At 40.3% G+C, this 19,516-nt stretch overlaps 2 protein-coding genes across 3 annotated transcripts; both read right to left on the bottom strand.

The window, feature by feature from the left end:
* Positions 1-54: 54 nt before the first annotated feature.
* Positions 55-12,788, bottom strand: zgc:154006 (uncharacterized protein LOC563016 homolog). Its single transcript, XM_031732463.2, has 9 exons — positions 12,563-12,788; positions 11,085-11,661; positions 10,278-10,481; positions 9,967-10,128; positions 3,406-3,560; positions 2,899-3,156; positions 2,076-2,247; positions 1,886-1,927; positions 55-496 (listed from the first exon to the last, which is right to left on the bottom strand). The coding sequence occupies exons 2-9, from the start codon at positions 11,631-11,633 to the stop codon at positions 395-397; spliced, it is 1,644 nt and encodes a 547-aa protein (XP_031588323.1). The 5' UTR covers positions 11,634-11,661; positions 12,563-12,788; the 3' UTR covers positions 55-394.
* Positions 12,789-14,347: 1,559 nt separating this feature from the next.
* Positions 14,348-18,947, bottom strand: ocel1 (occludin/ELL domain containing 1). 2 transcript variants are annotated; one of them, XM_031732498.2, is made up of 6 exons: positions 18,814-18,947; positions 16,968-18,073; positions 15,583-15,770; positions 15,279-15,450; positions 15,149-15,199; positions 14,348-14,842 (listed from the first exon to the last, which is right to left on the bottom strand). In XM_031732498.2, the coding sequence occupies exons 2-6, from the start codon at positions 18,063-18,065 to the stop codon at positions 14,726-14,728; spliced, it is 1,626 nt and encodes a 541-aa protein (XP_031588358.2). In that variant the 5' UTR covers positions 18,066-18,073; positions 18,814-18,947; the 3' UTR covers positions 14,348-14,725. The 2 variants fall into 2 exon arrangements, with proteins under 2 accessions (XP_031588358.2, XP_031588366.2); XM_031732506.2 differs by having other exon boundaries at positions 16,968-18,140.
* Between the last annotated feature and the right edge of the window lie 569 nt (positions 18,948-19,516).

Below are 19,516 nucleotides of genomic sequence, written 5' to 3' on the forward strand. Positions count from 1 at the left end.
GCTGTTGAAAGTAGTTTTGTATGACAAAAACAGAGGAGTTTCACTTGCTTCTTTATTTACATTATGCTCATCTTCCAGCGTATTCTTACATAGTTTGTCATATATTTAAATTAAATTACAACTGAAATTGAAATCTCATGCTTAAATATGACAGACATGGTGACAGACATATGACAGTGCCGTGTTCTTATGCAGTTTAAAACCACACACAGAGTTGCTGTATGCTTACAGCTTCATGAACATTAATGTCAAAAACAGAAATGAGGCTCACTGGCTGTAGGACCAGTATTAGCGCCACTAGCAGGGAAGTTCTGTGCAGCCAGTGAAGGAAAAGTCAGTAAATGCTGGGTGAATTCTTGTCAGCACACCTTTCTGGACAGATGAATAATGTACACTAGCAGAAACCTTGGTCGTAGATTTTCACCAGACGTTTGATGTGGAAAAGTTTTTGCCGAAGTTCCTTACTCTGCTTCTTCTTTGCTTGATACTCAGGCGTCTAGAAAAAAAAAAATTTAAGCAAGTGTATATTTAAAAACCTCAATATTGTCAATTGTAGTAGTGTTACAGTGCAGGAATGAGATAGCTAGTTTATCTTATAATCTGGACTGTAAAACAGCAAATTACATTTGTCTAATACATGCGAACATGTCATAGCTCCCCTTAAAGAAATTAAAAAGTATATAGATGGCTACATTCTGCTTTCAGGTCCTGACCTCTGGGTTCCACCCTTCCCTATTGCTAGTTCCTGATGTTCCTGCTTTTCATGTCACTATGAGTCCTGCAGCCACTGCATGCTCTCCAGGGCCTATAGAAGTTGACTAAAGCTGCCTTTCCTTAGCTTGGCTATTTTTTAGTTTTATTTTTTTGTAGGTTTCTTATGTGCCTAGCTGGTTTGTTTTTGCTTGTTAAACCCGACTGATTTATTGTGACCACAGGGAACTTGTAGGGGAGAGTTGCCATATTCTTTTGATATTCCCCTTTTTCTCTTGTTTATCTTTGGTTGCTAGGGAGGTCTACTTTTCTGTTGACTAGCTTCATCAGTCAATGGGTTTTATTTCAAGTTAGGGCCAGTTTGGTTGCTGTGTTGGTTTTGTCTCTTCCTAAAATGAACTTCTGCTTCCTTTTATTCACAACCTGACAATAAATCTTTTCAAACCGACCCAAACAGCCTCCTCATGTTTCCCTATCTAGTATTATGTAATTCCCCTTACATCTAGGGCTATTTGGGGATGTAACATGGTCCACCCAAAGCCCCCAAATTGGGCTGTTAAATCAAAGAATGATGAAATGACATGTGGGAAGATTTCAGACAAGCAAAGATGGTGACAGAAGTATAACTTACAGTCAAAAAGTCTTGCAAAATGTGTTTTTATTTGATTTCCCTGGTGACTCTAATCCTGCACTTTTTCTGTTTGCGTGACCATTGAAAAAAATTTCGAAAATACCCCTCAGCTCCCTTACTGCAAAACATCAGAAAATAGTCTAGTTTATGGGCTTAATCACCAGCTTCAAGCCCTACTGATTATAAAAGAAATGTAATTTTTAAGAAATGGTCCTCAGTAGAGTTAGAAAGAAGGAGCAACAAGGGGATCTGTGTGTCTTATGATAAACAAGTCATTAGCCAACTAGCATGCAGTGTCCCACTTTTTCACCATCTGCGTTGATTTCAAAACGCTAAGATGACGTTGGAAAAATGTTCGGTTTGACGCTTCACAACTGATCTTTAATTTAACCAATGAGTGATGATGCAGCAGGCATGTTAATCTTTTAAATTCAATCTATGATTTTAGGTTAGTGCATGTTTAATTTACTCAGTTTCTCTCAGCTAGAAAGTGAAGAAACTGCAAACTTTACATTATGACATCACAGATCTTCTTATACTCACACTTTTAAGGTATTTCAGTCGGTTATACTCATCTGCCAGACCCTAAAAAAAGAAAAAAGAAAGGTTTTGCAGACTTTATGCTGGGAAATGTCAAATACTTACAGCCACAGCCATGACTGGCTGATATATTCTCCTGGCCCTCCACCTTAAGCTTTTCCACTCTGTGCACCTTATTCCTGTTTTTCTCTACCTGGTACTTCATGGAGTCTTCTTCCAGTGCGTCCAACTCTCGGCTCAGCTTGTGCATCTTGTCGCTGATGTCATCCAGCTCGCTGCAGAGGATCTTATAGCGCAACAGATCTGAGTCAAAATCCTTCTTGTATTTTCTGCGCTGCTCATCTGAAGTTATCTCTGGGTACAGCCTGGAACAGTGTTAATACCAAGACATGAAATCACTGTTACATTAAAACTGTTATTGGGGTAATGGCAGATACAAAGGGGAGCTTTTCATTAGTATCTCCACCAGTATTAAATTAGCTAAACTCCCTTAGAGGCAACAGTGATCCTGACCACTTCTTTCTGATATTGCTGTATTTTACTCTAAAATATTATAAATACTGTGTCATTTCTTTATTAAAGATGTGACTGATTAGATAATTTTTCCTCCTCAGGGTATGATCTTTACCTAATTGTGGGTATAACCAAAGGGGATTTTTAAAAACTGATACCAGTGCTAATTTTTCTTGCTTAGTCAACATCTGCAGTGATATTCAGCATTTTTTAATTTAATTCCATTCGTTCATTAAAAAATTAAGAGATTGTTAAAAGGAAGGAAATGCATCTGAACCAGCACGTAGACTCTTCATTTAGACATAATGCATATTTTTAACATTATATGAGTAAAACCATATTTTTCTTTTTCAGTAAAGGGACATGTAGTCTTTATAATTTGAGGTTCAAGACTATATTTTGTATTTATTATTTAAACTACTCTGAACACCACCGAAGCTTCTTTTGCCTTGACTGAACTCTCTGAGGTTGCAGCATTACGTGGCAGCAACCTCAGGACATACCTGTAGAGGTAATCTGTGTGGTCCCGGTCCAGCCCGTTGCCGGTGTCTCCCGTGGTGTAACCAGTTTCATACTGCGACTCGATCGTCGCCTGAGCAGCAGGCATTGGCTCTCTGTCCTTTTTCCGTTCCTTCTTCAGGTAATAAGGTGGAGGCCTGATGCTGTCACTCTCATCTGAAGAGCTGCTGGGACAAACTATGGCCCTGCAGTTTTGGTACAAAGGCTCAGCACCATGTGTCTTGCTCTTGTTTGCAGAGACACTGTGGAAAATCAAGATCAGGAACAGGGAAACTTAACTTATATGTTTGACACCGTGACGAAAATGTGTCTCTTTTTGCTTTTTTATTTAATACTTGTTTGGATTTGAAGCCAAACATCAGGCAGCAGTCACTGTCCTCACAGGAAGAGAGATGTGTGTGTGTGTTTTTGTAATGTGACCTATTATTTGGACACAGGCCACACTGGAGAATCCGTGCGTCACAGACTCATTTGCTGCAAACATCACCCACCTGTTGGTTTTGTAATTTCCCTCACTGTGGATGCTGACTGCTCCATTGCCGTAGGAGACCACGCTGTTCTCCGCCCTCAGGTCTGGCGCCGCTCTCTCTGACACAACAACAGTCGGTGCCTGCTGGGTGCTGCGCACTTCTCCAACATGATTCACCTAAGACAACATCCGGACATTCAAATCGTAATCTCCTTATTTACTTTCAGGACCTCTGGTTTGAATGAGCTGAAGTCTTTATCTTGGTATTTTCTGAGATAACGCCATATTTAACACGATGATATAAATAATATAATCCTCCAGAGTTGAGAGATGTATTTTTTTTAAGCCGGAAAGAAATCCTTCGACTGACTCTGTCGCCTAAGTGGAGAAGTGCAGAACTGGAGGGTTCTCCAAACTGCTCAGAAACACTTGGCTGAAAGTCGGCGTGTCCCTGCCAGACGCGTTCGCATGTAGCCAGACTGATACAAGGGCAGACACAAACGCTAGCCTTGGCCTCAGCATGACAGTGTGACAGCTCTCATATCCATTCAGCCATTAAAGAGAGAGAGAAGCACTCCTCCAGGTTTTCAGGATGAGCTCCCCCTCACCTAAAATAATCTCTTCATTTCTTTCAGCAGCTAACAGAGGCGATTCATTCGAAGGACACATCCGCACAATACAATTTCCCGGCTCCATCTGATGTGAGATGCATTCTACCAGAGCGCTAACAGTGTGAGAGCGTGTGAACATCAATATCATCAGCAGCGCGCTGAAAAGGCTGAGACTGCGGCGAAGAGTCGCATGTGTTTATCAGACAGATATTTTAACACCTACAGTGTAACAGATGTTGCAACTACTGTCAAAAGAAAACATCCTTATAGGATACGGAGAATATCAGACACTGAAACTGCATTACGCCTCATTTGATCCACTGTCATATGCATCATTAATGAAGGCTTGTCTGACCTATTTCTGTAACAGGGTGCAGTCACACAGGATAAAGGTCTAGAGAGCTGATGTTTGAAAAATGCAGTCAGTGAAATAGATCTTATGGATGTGAGGGTTGCAAGTCAATCCCCCATGTGAGGGTGTGGGGGGTGTGGGTGGGGAGCACCTAGAGGAAAGCTGCAAGGAATTTGATCCACTGCGGCAGACAGGTGCACATTCAGCTGTTATTGTTAAATCCAGACATCACGATTATTATTAGTAACGGTTCTGATTACTACCTAAATCTGCAGATATTTCCAATTAAATGATTGATTGTGTTGTTTACAAAGGGCTGCCAACTATTAGAATTTAGAAATTTACCCAGGAAGGCTGTCTTTAATGATTGCTTTGACTCACTATTATGGTCATTTGTAAGCAATAAGGTCTGCGACATTATGTAAACAATCATCACAATAAAATCCCTCCGTAACCTTGAGATATTTTTCCTTTGGAGGAGGTCTTGTCATCTGGTCGACTCCTGATGCTGATAAAAAAAATTAATTGAGTTTTTTTTTTTTAATTCAACATAAGCAACACACAGTTTTCAGATATCATAACGCATTTGCTTTTAATCTACTTTTCCTATATTCTCTCAATTATCTCTCTTTTCCAGTCATGTAGCACAAAACCGGGGGAAATTACGTCTTAGCCAGGAGTCTAATCTGCAGCAGTGTGTAGCAGCCCCTTCACAGACTGAATCATTTAGTGCCACCACACTCTGTAGGGATTCACACAGCAACACAGAGGCAACTCAACCCTTTTTATTCATTATACATGCCACATACATTATATATGCCTCCCTGCAAGGCAAGCATCTTCAGTGCGATACAAGAGTGCCCCAGAATAGGGCCTGCCTCTTGATGAAGCAACTCGGTACATGCTTTGCGCTGATAGGAAGAATGTAGGCCAAGACTTCACTGAACTTACTGAATACGTTGCTTCCCTTGCCCTAATGAGTCATGGTGGACCCGATACGTTCATGTCACATGGCTACTCTAATAGATTAATCGCTGCTAAACATCGCATCAGGCTACTGTGAAATAAAAAGAGCACATAGCGTCAAAGCAGCAGGAATAGCTGGTAAATGCTGGACCGCTGATGGTCTCTGAGAAAAGCTCTCAAATCAATTTTTCTTGTCCTTTCATTGATACATGTGTCAATAAAACCCCAAAAGAACTAATTCTTTAAATTCCTCAAACCCCGCATCATTGCGGAGGTCATAATCTGAGATGACGCATACCTGCATCTCTGAGAAATGCAAAGAAGGCAGATTGGACGGTATGTGCACATTTTGGTTCCCATTAATAAACATGCTGTGGAGGATGTTTATTAGTGACATGACAATGAGCCAAATTGCACCTCAACGTTCTGTGAGCTTTGTAGCGGACCAAGTGGCAAAGTGATGGAGTAGTGCATCAGATGGCATGGCCATTCCAACAGCCTGACCTAAACCACCCCATCATGGTTGGGATGCAGAGTGAGGAAATCAGTCAAGAAATGCTTATCGCAGCTGGCAGCTCCTGCAAGACTGCTGGAAAAAATTTTATGATAACCTAAGGAAGTCGCTTGTTGGAATGAACAGTACTCAAACCTGTTATCAAAGCAAAGGAGGTTATTTGAGGAATGCTTTGTTCACATTTTTTGCTTGGCACATTCAGTAAAGGTCAGAAGTTTACATGCTCTCATCACAGGCTTGAATGTCATGGTAATTTGGGGCTTTTAGTTATTTTTTTGAACTGTCTTTTTTGCATGGTGAAATAATTATACAGCATTCATCTTTAATGGCTTTAAAAAACAAGAAGTGGGTGCATGAGTTTGAATTTATTTTGGATTTTCTCTAATTCCCATACAGGCTAATGGGCAACTTGCTGAGGGACATTTAATCAAATGTTTGTGAGAGTGAGTGGCAATTAAAAGCCCCAAATTACCACGACTGTAAACTGTAATTGTGTTATTTAAATTGTTTGATGTCTTCAGGACTGTTCTACTATACTGTCATGTATAAAAATAATGAAAAACCATTAAATGTGTACAAATTGGTACTATAGATCAAGCAAATGTTTTTTCTGTGGGTAAAATCTTGATTCAAACAGATGGAACAAAGTGGTGCTGCGTGTTAGTCAAGAGCTTTTATTTCTGTCTGTCTCTTTTATGTGTCTCAGTTTTAAGTAGATTTTTTAGTTTCTAAGTCATAATTTATGTCATCTAAATTTAAACAAAAATACATGTGACAGAGACAACATAGAAATATTGTTTGTAATCTGCATCATACTCACATATCTTATCCCATCGATAAAATCTAAGAAGTCAAGCTGCTGTTCAGGGTTATTTCTTTAGATGGATATTGTACTGGTTTCTGTGGGTTTTGGCTGATTACATGGAGAATACAGTAATATCAATTAAAAAATAACTGAACGAGGTGCCGACACCTTTGCTACATGAGGTTCATTTATTGCCGTCTTTGTTGCTGTATGGTGTAATATATTATGTAATATGTTGTAAATCTGTGAGGTTAGGAACAAAACAACTTAATTTTATTTAGGGACAACTAGTTAAAAAAAATGCGTTTACCACAAATTTTTCTGGTTCTAAATGAATCATTCTGAGACTGTGTGCAAAGTGAAACTTAAAACCTGGCTCTTAACCATAAAGTGAGTTACGTTATGAGCCTCCTGATCAGTTTCATGTCACTATAAGGTAAAACCTGGACCTTGTAATGCTGCCTGACTGTCATTCTTAAATGGTTTCTATGTGCCTGTTATCACTAGTCTGGTTAATCATCAGTCAGAGTGAAACCTGGGAGTGTCATGGATAAACACCAGTATTCTTTGAATCAACATCGACAGGTATTGTGAGTTTGTGACACTCATTTTTCACTGTCAATGCATGAAAACTTCAACAGTTTGTTTATATAAATGCTGGGAATTCATTGGTGCTGGTATATAAAAAAAAAAGCCATCGTGACCATGTAGGAAGTGATGTAACTCTAACTGTAAAAAATGAAGTTATACAAAAATAAGTCAAGATCTTTTTGTTAATTAACTTTTTTATTTATCCTCAGCTAATAAACATCAGTTCTCCATTTATATGCTTTGTCAATAATAATACAGTTTTTTTTAATTGGTTTGGCGCAGTTTCCACAAGCAATTGGTACATTTTCAAAACTCTTCGTACTTATATCGCAACAGATCATCAAAAGTGCACCTTTTTCAAACATTTCAGCATATTTCCAATTGTGTTAGTACAATACACATAATGGCAAAATATCCTTTTCACTACACAAAATAAGTGTTTCATCTAAATAAATGTTTCGTTCACAGTTACTGCCTTTCATAATGTTATCCCTATAAAATTTTTGATTTGCATCTCTTATCATTCAGTTTAATACATTTGTCTGTCATTCAATTCAACTGATCTTAATGTTTAATCAATGAATCATTCATTATGTCCATGGATTTTCAACTTGACTGATTGTTGTCTGGTCATTTGTAAGTTACACATTGCTGCAAGAGCTTTCAATCTAGAAATACTAATTGCTAATTGTGTCCCCCTGATGATCACAATTAGTTACCATATAAGTAGAACTGTGTTTGAGACTTTGCACTGTTCAAATATGGAGCAGGATAGACTCGTGGGAGAGGAAACCTTCATCGAAGAGGTGGTGGTGCTCCTCGACAGAGAGGTGGGCACGGACAAAGAGGAAGAGGTGGTGGTGCTCCTCGACAGAGAGGTGGGCACGGACAAAGAGGAAGAGGTGGTGGTGCTCAACGCACCATCATCTCTAATGAAGTCCGGGCCATCATTGTTGACCATGTGGTTAACAGAGGCTTTACCATGGCTGAGGCTGCCAGGTTGGTACAGCCTAATTTACAAAGGTCAACTGTCAGCTCTATCATCCAAACTTTTCGCCAAGAAAACCGGTATGTCTGCTATAGCAACTTCACTTCTAAAAATAGTACCCTATTGTATAGATGAACAACATGTAATTGTCAGTTTACAGTAATGTGATTGGTAATACTTCAATATTGACAGTATATGATTGTCCTCAGAATTAACAGGAGACAACCTGGTGGTGGTCGCCCACGTGTTTTGACTGACCAGCAGGAGTTGGCTGTGGTGGACATGGTCAGGGCAAGGAATGACATACGGCTGTCTGAAATCAAACAGGCTATTGAGAACAGCAATGACACCTTTGCCAATGTGCCATCAATTAGCCTTCCAACGATTGCCCGGCTTTTGAAGAAGCACCAAGTTTCCATGAAACAAATTTACTTGGTTCCTTTTGAGAGGAACAATGTCCGGGTGAAACAACTGCGTTCAGAATATATTCAGGTACAACACTAAACTGGCATGCAATTACTGTAACAGTACTGACAACTATTAGTTGTAAAAAAAAAACTAACTAAATTATCATTTTAGAGGGTGATGGAGCTGGACGCTGCTGTGAATCATCACAAGTATATTTTTTATTGTTGATGAGGCCGGTTTCAATCTGGCAAAAACTAGACGCAGAGGACGTAACCTTATTGGACAAAGGGCTACCATCCAAGTCCCTGGACAACGTGGGGGAAACATCTCAATGTGTGCAGCTATATCTGAAGATGGTGTGGTAGGCTGTAGACCAGTTCTAGGGTCATACAACACTGAACACCTGATAGTTTTTTTAAATGAACTGGAGCAGGCCTGTCAGGGAGAAGACATTGTCTATGTTGTTGTGTGGGACAATGTCAGCTTCCACCATGCACAGCTGGTTCAGGAATGGTTTCAAACACATCCTCGCTTCATGACCCTCTATCTTCCACCATATTCCCCTTTCTCAACCCAATTGAGGAATTCTTCTCTACATGGAGGTGGAAGGTGTATGATCGCCATCCCCATGAGCATGTCTCCCTTCTTCAAGCCATGTGTGAAGCTTGTGGTGATATAACTGCTGAGCAATGTCAAGCCTGGATTCGTCATGCCAGGAGATTTTTCCCACGGTGCCTGAACAACGAAGACATCCACTGTGATGTTGATGAAAATTTATGGCCCAATGTTAATGACCGGCTTGATTAATTGTGTAAAAGTGATGAGAATAAAATAAAATAAAAATATATTTTGCTTATGTAAATGACTTGTTTTTTTCCCCTTTTCATGTGTGTGTGTGTCTGTGTGTATGTATATGTATATGTATAGTTATATAATTTTTTTATGTCTGAACATAAGTGTAATATTTGCTGTGTACAGTTTTACAGTTCAGTTACACTCATTCATCACCAAGGACAATTTGAATCGCTTACCTTGTATTATTTTCTCCTGAATGAAATGATTGGTAAAAGTACTAAGTTGAAAAAAGAGCTTACTGTTTTGTTTGGGTGATTAAAGCAAATGTTCTCAAACTATATCACAGTGATCATGTGTTCTGATACAATGATTACGTGGAATGTAACTATGTGCAAATGCAATGAAATCATGACATCTGATTTGAAAGAATGACTAGTGGTGTTACAAATGTGATCAAATGTGAGTTTTGTACTGAGAGATTTGAAAATGCACACTTTAGTTATGAAAATAGTGCCAAACCAATTAAAAAAAACTGTAATGAGACTTTGCTCACCCAGTCCTGTATATCCTGCCCCTCCGATGGCCTGGCCACGGGCTCATCCCAGTGGATGTTAGCTTTTCCATGGCGCCAAATCTTGCTGCGGGTCTTGTAGGCGAAGTAAGCAGAAAACGACAAAGCCACCACCACCAGAAGACCCAACACAAACGCCACTGCCTGAGGAAAGATTGAACTTTAGATAGATAGATAGATAGATAGATAGATAGATAGATAGATAGATAGATAGATAGATAGATAGATAGATAGATAGATAGATAGATAGATAGATAGATAGATAGATAGATAGATAGATACTTCCTGCTAACCTCCTCGGGGTCCATGTAGCAGTAGTGCTGCAGGTATTGATTGTACAGAGGAAACCCCCCAGGAAAACCGGCCCCCACGCTGCCACTGAGGCTAGGGCTGCCCTGGATGTTCTGACACATCATGAGCATGGGGTTGTACAGCATGCTCTGCGAGCTCTGAGACATCGGGTTCACCCCAATCACAAAGATGATGTCAATGATGCCCTAGACGACAAACCGAAAGCAAATTTAATCATAATAAGTAATTTCAGTGATTTGCCAATGCCACACATTAAAAACACAGAAGTCTCATGTAGTTTCTACTTCCACTAAACATTTGGCTCAAACATTTAATTTAGCATCATTTCTGAACACAAAAGGCTGCAATTCAGTTTCAGGTAAAAACTAACTGATCAGGAGAGGATCCCACTGATAAGCCCACAGAGAACACAGAACCACTGTACTGTGTTCCCTCTCTGACTGGGGTCCTTCTGCATGGAGTTAGCATGTTCTCCTGTATCTGTGCGGGTTCTCTTTGGCTACTCTGGCTTCTTCCTACTAGTCAAAGATATGCAGGGTGTTAGGTTAGTTGGTGATTTCAATCTAGCTGAAGGTGTGCAAGTCAATTAAATGGTTGTTTGTTTCTCATATGCTGGCCCTGCGATAGACTGGCGACCTGTCCAGGGTGTATCCTGTTAGGACAACTGCTTTTGAAAAGCAGAAGAAGAATGAATGGATGGGTGATGAGTGCTGATCGAAGTGATTTGATGAACATGAACAACTGAAAAATTTGTGACTTGCTTTCTTTGTTTGATGAGACAGACTCACCTGAAGGACAGCTAAGATGATATCGCAGATGAACACAGTGAGGTAAAACCTGCATGTCCGTATGCTCCGTGACCGTGAGAAACTCGCCACCAAGAACCCCAGTGACACCGGGAAGTTGATGGCGGCCATAGAAATCATCGCTGCCTTGGCAGACTGAGGAGTCATGTAGGAGCCGCCATAGCCGTAGCTACCTCCGTAATATCCTGACCCCAACCCTCCAACACCTCCAGTATCAACAACACCATATCCCCCATAGCCAAATCTGTTCATGTCCCACACCAAAGTTGACGCTACTAAGGCGAAGATGAGGAAACACATGAGCACCGTGGCTCCTTGGAAGGTCTTGACAAAACCAGGAGGTGAGAACCAGCGGTAGAAGTGTTGAGGCTTCCCCTCCATGTAGTAAGACTCTGGTGGGACATCATAGGTGTAGGGGACATTCTGGCTCCGAGGGGATTGGACACTCCTTGGGGGATACAAGCTGTGGGAGGTAGTGCTGTAGGGTGGGCTGTACACAGGGGGGCTATCATAGTACCGAGGCTCATACATGGTTTAGTGGATAATGCTCCAATTTCACCTGGAAGAGGGGTGAAAATGAGACACTATTAATGCAAGGGTAAATGCCTTGAGCCTATATAGATATCAGCCCTATAACATAATGCATTTAAAACTGATTTTATTGCGCTAAGTATTTTAATTCAATTTTTTATAGTTTAAATACTTCGGTGGGATGCTTTGATGAGTAAAATGACTTTCAAAATCTAAAAGATGAATTCACTTCCAACGTATTTTCCCTGTCCCTTTAAGCGCTAATGAAGTGTAGCTACGTTTTAGTTATAAGTACCTTTTTCAGCTCACCAGCATGCAGCACACTCACCTCAGCCCGTCCCTGAACCCTTTCTAGTGTAGCTGACCCACACTTCATCACTCCAATGAGCTCAAACCAAGCACGCTTCAATTATTCAGACACACAGCAGATAAGAGGTGAGCCGGAGCAGCCATGCGTGGTGTTTTCAGCAGTGGAGAGCCACAGCCATATCCCCTGTTCTGCATGTTACCTGTGCGCACCTGCTGATTGTCAGCACCACTTACGGAGAGGGGAAGATACAACTTAAACCCCCCAAATTTAACTTTTTCTGTTTGATTTAAACCCGTAAAATAACGAACTAATGTACTTCTCTGTTACTGCAACTGTGTGCTATTTGTGTATAACTGAACATCTCTACATTAAAAGAGGTTCATTCCACTTCAGCCCAGAAAAAACAATATTCAGTCCACTGTCATTCCGAGTTTAAAATATGAGCATTTTACTTGGTCGTAAAATGTTTTAAACTCAATTGTTAATACTCGGAGGTTTTCGTTTAATCAATCAGCATCATCAGCGAGGTTAAACGGTCAATAATAATTTAAAAAATTCTCTTTAAATGTAAAAAATTTCAGAGAAGAATCAACAGGGACATATCAGTTACGCAACTTACCCAAGCACCGTGGAAAGCTCGTAAACTTTACACCGGTCCAGGTTCAGCTGTGCTTAAACCGCGTTGTTCATGACTCCTGTCCACCACCACACCGTCCGCTTTATATCCCATCAACGATCGTTAACTTCGGCTTTATTTTACTGGATGGATAGTTTCTCCTAACAAAACAATGAAAGTTTCGAAAGCTTCACCCACACCCTCCGGAGCTGCCGAGCGTCTCTGCAGGGGCACAGTTCACCCGCTACGACCTGCTTCACCCACGTGCTCGTGACAGTTTATACCCAGGCTCCTGCTACATTCAAATTTAAGTTTACAACCTCCAACCTAAGTATAACCTACTGATAATCAGCCCAGTCCACGCATTAGACCGAAACCTTTTTGACAAATCTTTTAATCAATTATAATATATTTGTAAAAAATACAATTCATGTGATCTATGATTCATACTTTATACCATGCAGAGTGATACTTAACTACAAAATCATAACAATAAGTGCATAACTGCTTTTGTCAGACAGGCTGGTCTAAGTATTTCAGACACTGCTAAACTGCCGGGATTTTCTCACACGATCATCTCCTGGGTTCAGGAGAAAATATCCAGTGAGCCGCAGTTCTCTGGGTGAAAATACCTTATTGATGTCATAGGTCAGAGGAGAATGACCAGAGTGTTTGGAGCCGCCAGGAGAGCAACAGTAATTTAAATAACCACTCATTAGAAGCAAGGTATGCGAAAGAGTATATCTGAATGCACGACATATCAAAACCTTGAAGGTGATTGGTTACAGCAGCAGAAGACCACACCGGGTGCTACTGCTGTCAGCTAAAAACAGGAAACTGACGCTACAGTTCACACAGGCTCACCAAACCTGACAAAAGAAGACTGGAAAAACACTGCCTGGTTTGATGAGTCTCACTTTACTACCTTACTGCCTACCTGAGTATTGTTACTGACCATGTCCATCCGTTTATGACCACAGTGCGCCCATCTTCTGATGGCTGCTTCCAGCAGCATAGCACTCCCTGTCACAAAACTCAGATCATCTCAAACCGATTTCTTGAACATGGCATTAAGTTCACTATACTCAAATGGCCTCTACAGTCACCAGATCTCAGTCCAGCAGAGCAGCTTTGGGATGTGGAGAGTAACATCACGGATGTGTAGCTTCCAAATCTGCAGCAAATATGTGATGGTATCATGTCAATATGGACCAAAATGTCAGAGGAATATTCCAAGCACCTTGTTGAATCTATGTTAATTAGCTATTAAGGCAGGCCTTAAGTCCAAAGTAGTTGAGTCTGGTACAAGCAATGTGTAACTAATAACATGGCCAGTGACTATAAATCTGTTCTAATGGGTGTATATGACAAGAGAAAGGATCAACAGGTGGTTTTGTTTGTTGTTTGGTTTGTTGTTCTTGTTGTTTTTGTTGTTGTCTTAATAGAAATACCACAGCTGCTGATTTCATAGATAATATCTCTTCATTGTGTATTCTATTAATGTCTGTGGCAGAGTCTGAGAACAAGAATAATATTTCTGAACTGAGTTACTTTACAATACATTTGGGAGAAATTTTGCTGCATTCTCTTATTTAACATTTTTAAATCAGATAAACTATGAAATCTCCAAAATATATTAATATCATTAGATTAAAAATTATTGCCAGTTTCCAAGTTCTGTTAATTTGGCACCTGCAGTTTTTTTTTAACTGATAACTAAGAACTTGCTTTTGCTGTGGTGCCCAAAGAAGAAAAGTGAAAAGTAAAGAAATAACAGCGTAAAATTAATATAGTTAAAAAAATTTATTACAGAAAGATATATAACAATCCTTTAACTTGATTTTATTTCTACCCAAAGCATTTGAACATTGCTCAGCCATCACAGAAATGACAAGAAAGTGTTTAGAAACACAAAACCGTCAAGTCAAAGCTCTACAGAAGAAGCATCTCTTATAATGTTGTAGGCCAAGTAGTATAATCATGTCACAAACCAGAATTTGTGTAAACATTGATCTAATTTTACATGAAAATACAATGATGTGCAACAATCAGACTTTTCCAGAAGGAAGAATATTGTCTGTCACACAAAACAGAAGAGGAGATTTTAAAAAGTGTTTTTATTTCATCAGTTCATCAGTTGCTGCGGACACTTCTTTCTGAACTTCTTCATGTCTGACCATCTGCCATGGTCTCCTGGTCATAAACACGGATTCTGTTTTTAATGTGGCTCAACTTGGCTTTCAAGTAGTCACAGCGTTCCTTTTTCTCTAGGAAAGTAGGGTCCTGCGAAACACGCACACAACAGTCTGCTGATTAATGGCTGAAAACTCTATTTCCATCCTTTCTTACCCAATTCATTCTGTAATTGATCTGTGTTAAACATGATTTTTCAGAATTATTTGCATCAGTAGACAATTATCGAATAAAAGCTACTATTACCTGGGCAGAAGACAGAACTCTAATACCTCTATGGTTAAATTTGAAAATTGCTACAATTGATTTCAGTGTGAGCAGCTGCAGAAATCGTGGTTTATACTGTCATTAAAATTTTTTTTAAAAAAAGGTGAAAAAAAACCTTCTGTCACTTACATTCCGTTTCTGGTGATACTTCTTTACAATACTTTGAATCCTGTGTTGGTCCTGTATGAATAACAAAGTAATTAATGCCCATTTAAAATTGGCATCTGATTATTACCTGGGAGGTTGGTATGAATCTCACCTCTTTGCTATTTGTCTCTCTGGGGAGTCGTTCCATCATGAGATCCAGCTCTCTGAACTTACTCAGAGTAGCACTGATGTCTCTGTGAAGGTCTTTGTATTCCTGATACTGATCATTGAAAACTGCTTTGTACTTTTCCCTTTCCTCCACACAGCTGATCTCTGGATACTTGCTACAGAAAGGAGACACACAGTAAAACGGATTCTTTGTATTTTTCTGTATGTGGTAATGTTCCTACAGTATATAAATAATACAAATAAATACAGAACTAATGGTGTGATTCAACATGTAAATGTTAACTTACATGATGTAGTCTGCAATGATGTGCACTTTGGGGTTCAGGTTGACTGGATTCTTTTGGACCTCATGTAGGAGATTATCCCGATTGTTATAATCTTTACTCAGCGCTTTATCAGCTTCATCATCCCTGAATGATATGCGTTTTTTTGTTACCGGTTTGAGTGGGATGGACTGCTGAAACTCCTCCTGAGGCTGAAGGTAAAAGAAAAACATCATCTGGCAAATACAAAACAAATGAACAAGATGTTCTAAACACTATACTGGCATGTGCCATCATTACATTAAGGCTTTTATTTTGAAAAATAAAGCTGCATTTCTTTAATGGACCAATTATGTTCACATCTGGCTTCTCATCCTTTCTTATTTGACATCACTATACATATTATCCCAACACGCCATTACAGAAGACTATAGAGACAGGTTTACTGCACAGGTTATGTGGCGATCTGCACTCATAGTAATATAGTTGTTTTGTTAGCCTACAGTGGCCCAGATGTTGTTGTCAACAGCTGGAACAGCCATACATTGAAAACTAATTTGCTTCATTCTTGTTTTATTCTTCAAATATTTGCTGTGGGTTACTCATGGGATATATTTTGCTAACCCCCCAGTCATCTGTGTATCTGATATTTCTATTTAGCTCTATCAAACCTGCAACGTCACAGAACAGGCAGCCCTCTTAGACCTGTTTATCTGCCAGTGGGGAAATGATATGGTCATGGGAGCAGTGCTGATGTTATTTTATCATTATCAGTATTGTTACTGGAACAAAGTAGCTGCCCTTGTGCCAAAGATGCAGGTGATAGCTACATTTACAGGTGCAACTCTGTTCTTTAAAATTCACCCTCACTTTAAGGCCTTGTCTGTTGGTAGAATTAGCTGCAGACAAATTGACAATAAAGTTACATACAGTACGTTTGCTGTTATTCATAACATAACATCAATCCAGCCACCCTCTATGGATTATTCAGTGTAGGGTCATGGGGGGCCTGGAGCCTATCCTAGCTGTCATAAGGTGAGAGGCGGGGTACACCCTAGACAGGATGCCAAGTTGTCACAGGGCTAACACAGAGAGACAGACAACCTCTGCCTAATAAATGATATTTAAAACCCCAAATAACGACAGAAGTTGAAAAGTGATGTCCAAGCTTCATCTGCCACACAAGAAATGAGCTAAATATTAAACAACTTTAACAGAAAAAACTGTGATGATGAGCAATTTAAAGGTGGCTTTCCACTGTATTAGCCTTTCACAGAGAATTCAACTGTACTGTATTCATGAGGATACCTTCATATATGCAGCTCTGAAATGTATTTCAGTCATTATTCAGATTTAGAAGACATGACCTTGTATTTCATATTTGTTTACAGAGGAGTAAAAATCTGTACCTGGTTCTCAAAATACTGCCTCTCTCTACGTGCAGCTTCATGCCTCCACATCTTCAGACATACCAGGAAGCTTCCTAGATACAGGGCCATGTTGATGAAGATGAAAGCTGTTCCTGCCATCTGGCCACCATCAACCCGACACAGATTCGCGACGATGGGGTTAATACCTATTGTTGTGTAGCACAGCCCCCCGCGATTCAAGTCGTTCAGGTAAACTATCCCTGCTGCCATGTAGAACAGGAACAGAGCCACGTTGATGAAGGCCTCTGTCAGGGGCCACCACGAGGAGTCGAGAAGTATAGTGCGATAGTACATTGTCATTCCCACCACCAGGAGACACAGAGTAAGGATCCATGAGATTCCAGCTACAGCTAGAATGAAAGGAGTCATAGGACCTCTGTAGCTGTACCCAGACAGGCCCATCCCATTGTTGTATACACCATTATAGAGTCCGTAGCTGTTGGACCATTCACTGTCTTTCTGAATGTAAGCAATGACACATGCAAAAACCATTCCTCCAAACAGGAGCTGAAGTCCAGCTAGAAGCCTGAGCAATCCCGGCCATGATTTCAAATAAGAGTACTTCTGCTTGTAGACCTCCACCTTCTCAGCGTAATACTCTGCAGGGTGGATGCTGGACAGTAGTGACTCCTCTACTGGGACGTGACCAAAGAGACCGTCAGTGGGACTCTCTCTTATCAAAGGCTTATGTGAGCTGTGACTGGAGCTTCCCAGAGATTCATTCCAGTTCCGACGCTCCACCAAGGGACTTACCGGGGGGCTCACTCTGGTCCCATTAGGTAGGATCTGGATACCAGTTGTGCTGGCTTCAGAGTCGCTTTCTTTTGTCCATTTTTTGCCCCATGACTGAGGGATGAGGGATTTCAATCTGTCCTTCAGGCTTCCTTTTTTTTCCTTCTCTTGCTCAGCATAAGGTGGAGAACTGGATGTGCGACCTGTGGAGGTCGCATCATCCTCGCCATCATCGGTGATATTATCCGGTGTGGGTGTGTGAGTAACCCATACAGGAACTGGTGGATCTTTAATGGTGGAGGACCTGACCACTCCCTCGTGGTCTTGTTTCTTGAAGGATTTCATGCTGTGGGCTGATTTTGGGAATTCATTAGTAAAAATGTAATCGCAGAATCTTTACCACAGCGAGACAAAGAGAAGCTGTGGGAAAGAGAAAGAATAGTAGCATTCTACAAATAACATTCAAACATTTGTATATCAGTTTATTTGGGTAAAAATGAAGCCATGTGTATGTATATATCTATCTATAGATAGATAGAAAGATAATCATTTGTGGGTTTCTACTACTGAATTAAAATTTACAGGACATAGTTAAAAATAAAAACCTTCCCGATAAAGACAAATGTCAGATTCTTATACAGTGAGGTATCTTATGCATAGACCTCCTCAACCAGTTGCAAATATATGGTGACACAATATTTCTGTTTTAAATAGAAAACGAAGGAAAGCCTCGATTCAAGATTTCTAAAACACAGTTGTGTTGTTTGCAGTACAGTTAACAGCAGTGGAGTGTGGTTTGTATGACATGGGCCAAAATTAGTGGAAATGGCCGTTAAAGCCATTAGTCACACCATGTCGAACAGCACGACACATACACCACAAACTGCTGGAATACAACAACTCCAAAAAAGACCCCAACATGACTCCAGTGCTGCTTGGGCTTTGCTAATTACAGAGGACTTGTGTGAGTTGTGACTCACACAATGCTGCGGCTCCGTGTACTTCACTACTGTTGCGATACTATCGCTGATTTTTAAAAAACGGAACACCTGATTCTACATTTGTTTTTTAAATGTCAAATCCAACAGCTTACCTTGACCCCAACTCTCTGGTCATGTAGAGATGGCACTTTCTCATGGGATTTTTGAGCTGCAACTGTCCAGCAGGCCCACACAGTTCACTCTCTTCAATCTCTCGGGTGACTCACTCCTGGTTTAGCACACACAGGGAGACTGGCTAATGTGTGCGGACAAAAGAGGTGGTACTAAAAGCTTAAACATTAAACCTGAACCGCCCCTGCGCTGGTGCTGACTGGCACTGCTAGGTTAATCTGTGGGAGAGAGAGTGGCTGAAACTGTTGACAATCATGGAGTGCATGATGTTGGCACTTTGCTGATAAGAATAGGTTAAAAGAGTGAAAAAAAAAGTGCACAATCTACTAATTAATGCTGGATCAGGGACTCCTGGGAACACAAAAGTTCATCATGTCAGCAGTTCTTAAAGCATTACGCATATCACATAAGACTATCAGCAACAGGAGTTTGTCCATGAGATTTCACTTTTCTTTTTAGAGATGAGAACGTGTTTGATAAGAGACCCATATTATCAATTACATCTCGTATCTTGCATCGGTATAATACTGCTTTATCAACCCATCATTTATGCATTATTCATTCTCATCTCAGCTGTGGCTTTGTGTTAGACTGGGAGCTGAGTATTTGGCACTAGAGGGCAGCAGGCTCCCGTGCTTCTCCTGCTCTGAGTTTGGTTTGTCTCTTTATCCCATTTAATGTGGC

Source organism: Oreochromis aureus, linkage group 18 (assembly GCF_013358895.1).
Source record: "Oreochromis aureus strain Israel breed Guangdong linkage group 18, ZZ_aureus, whole genome shotgun sequence".
Classification (NCBI taxonomy): domain Eukaryota; kingdom Metazoa; phylum Chordata; class Actinopteri; order Cichliformes; family Cichlidae; genus Oreochromis; species Oreochromis aureus.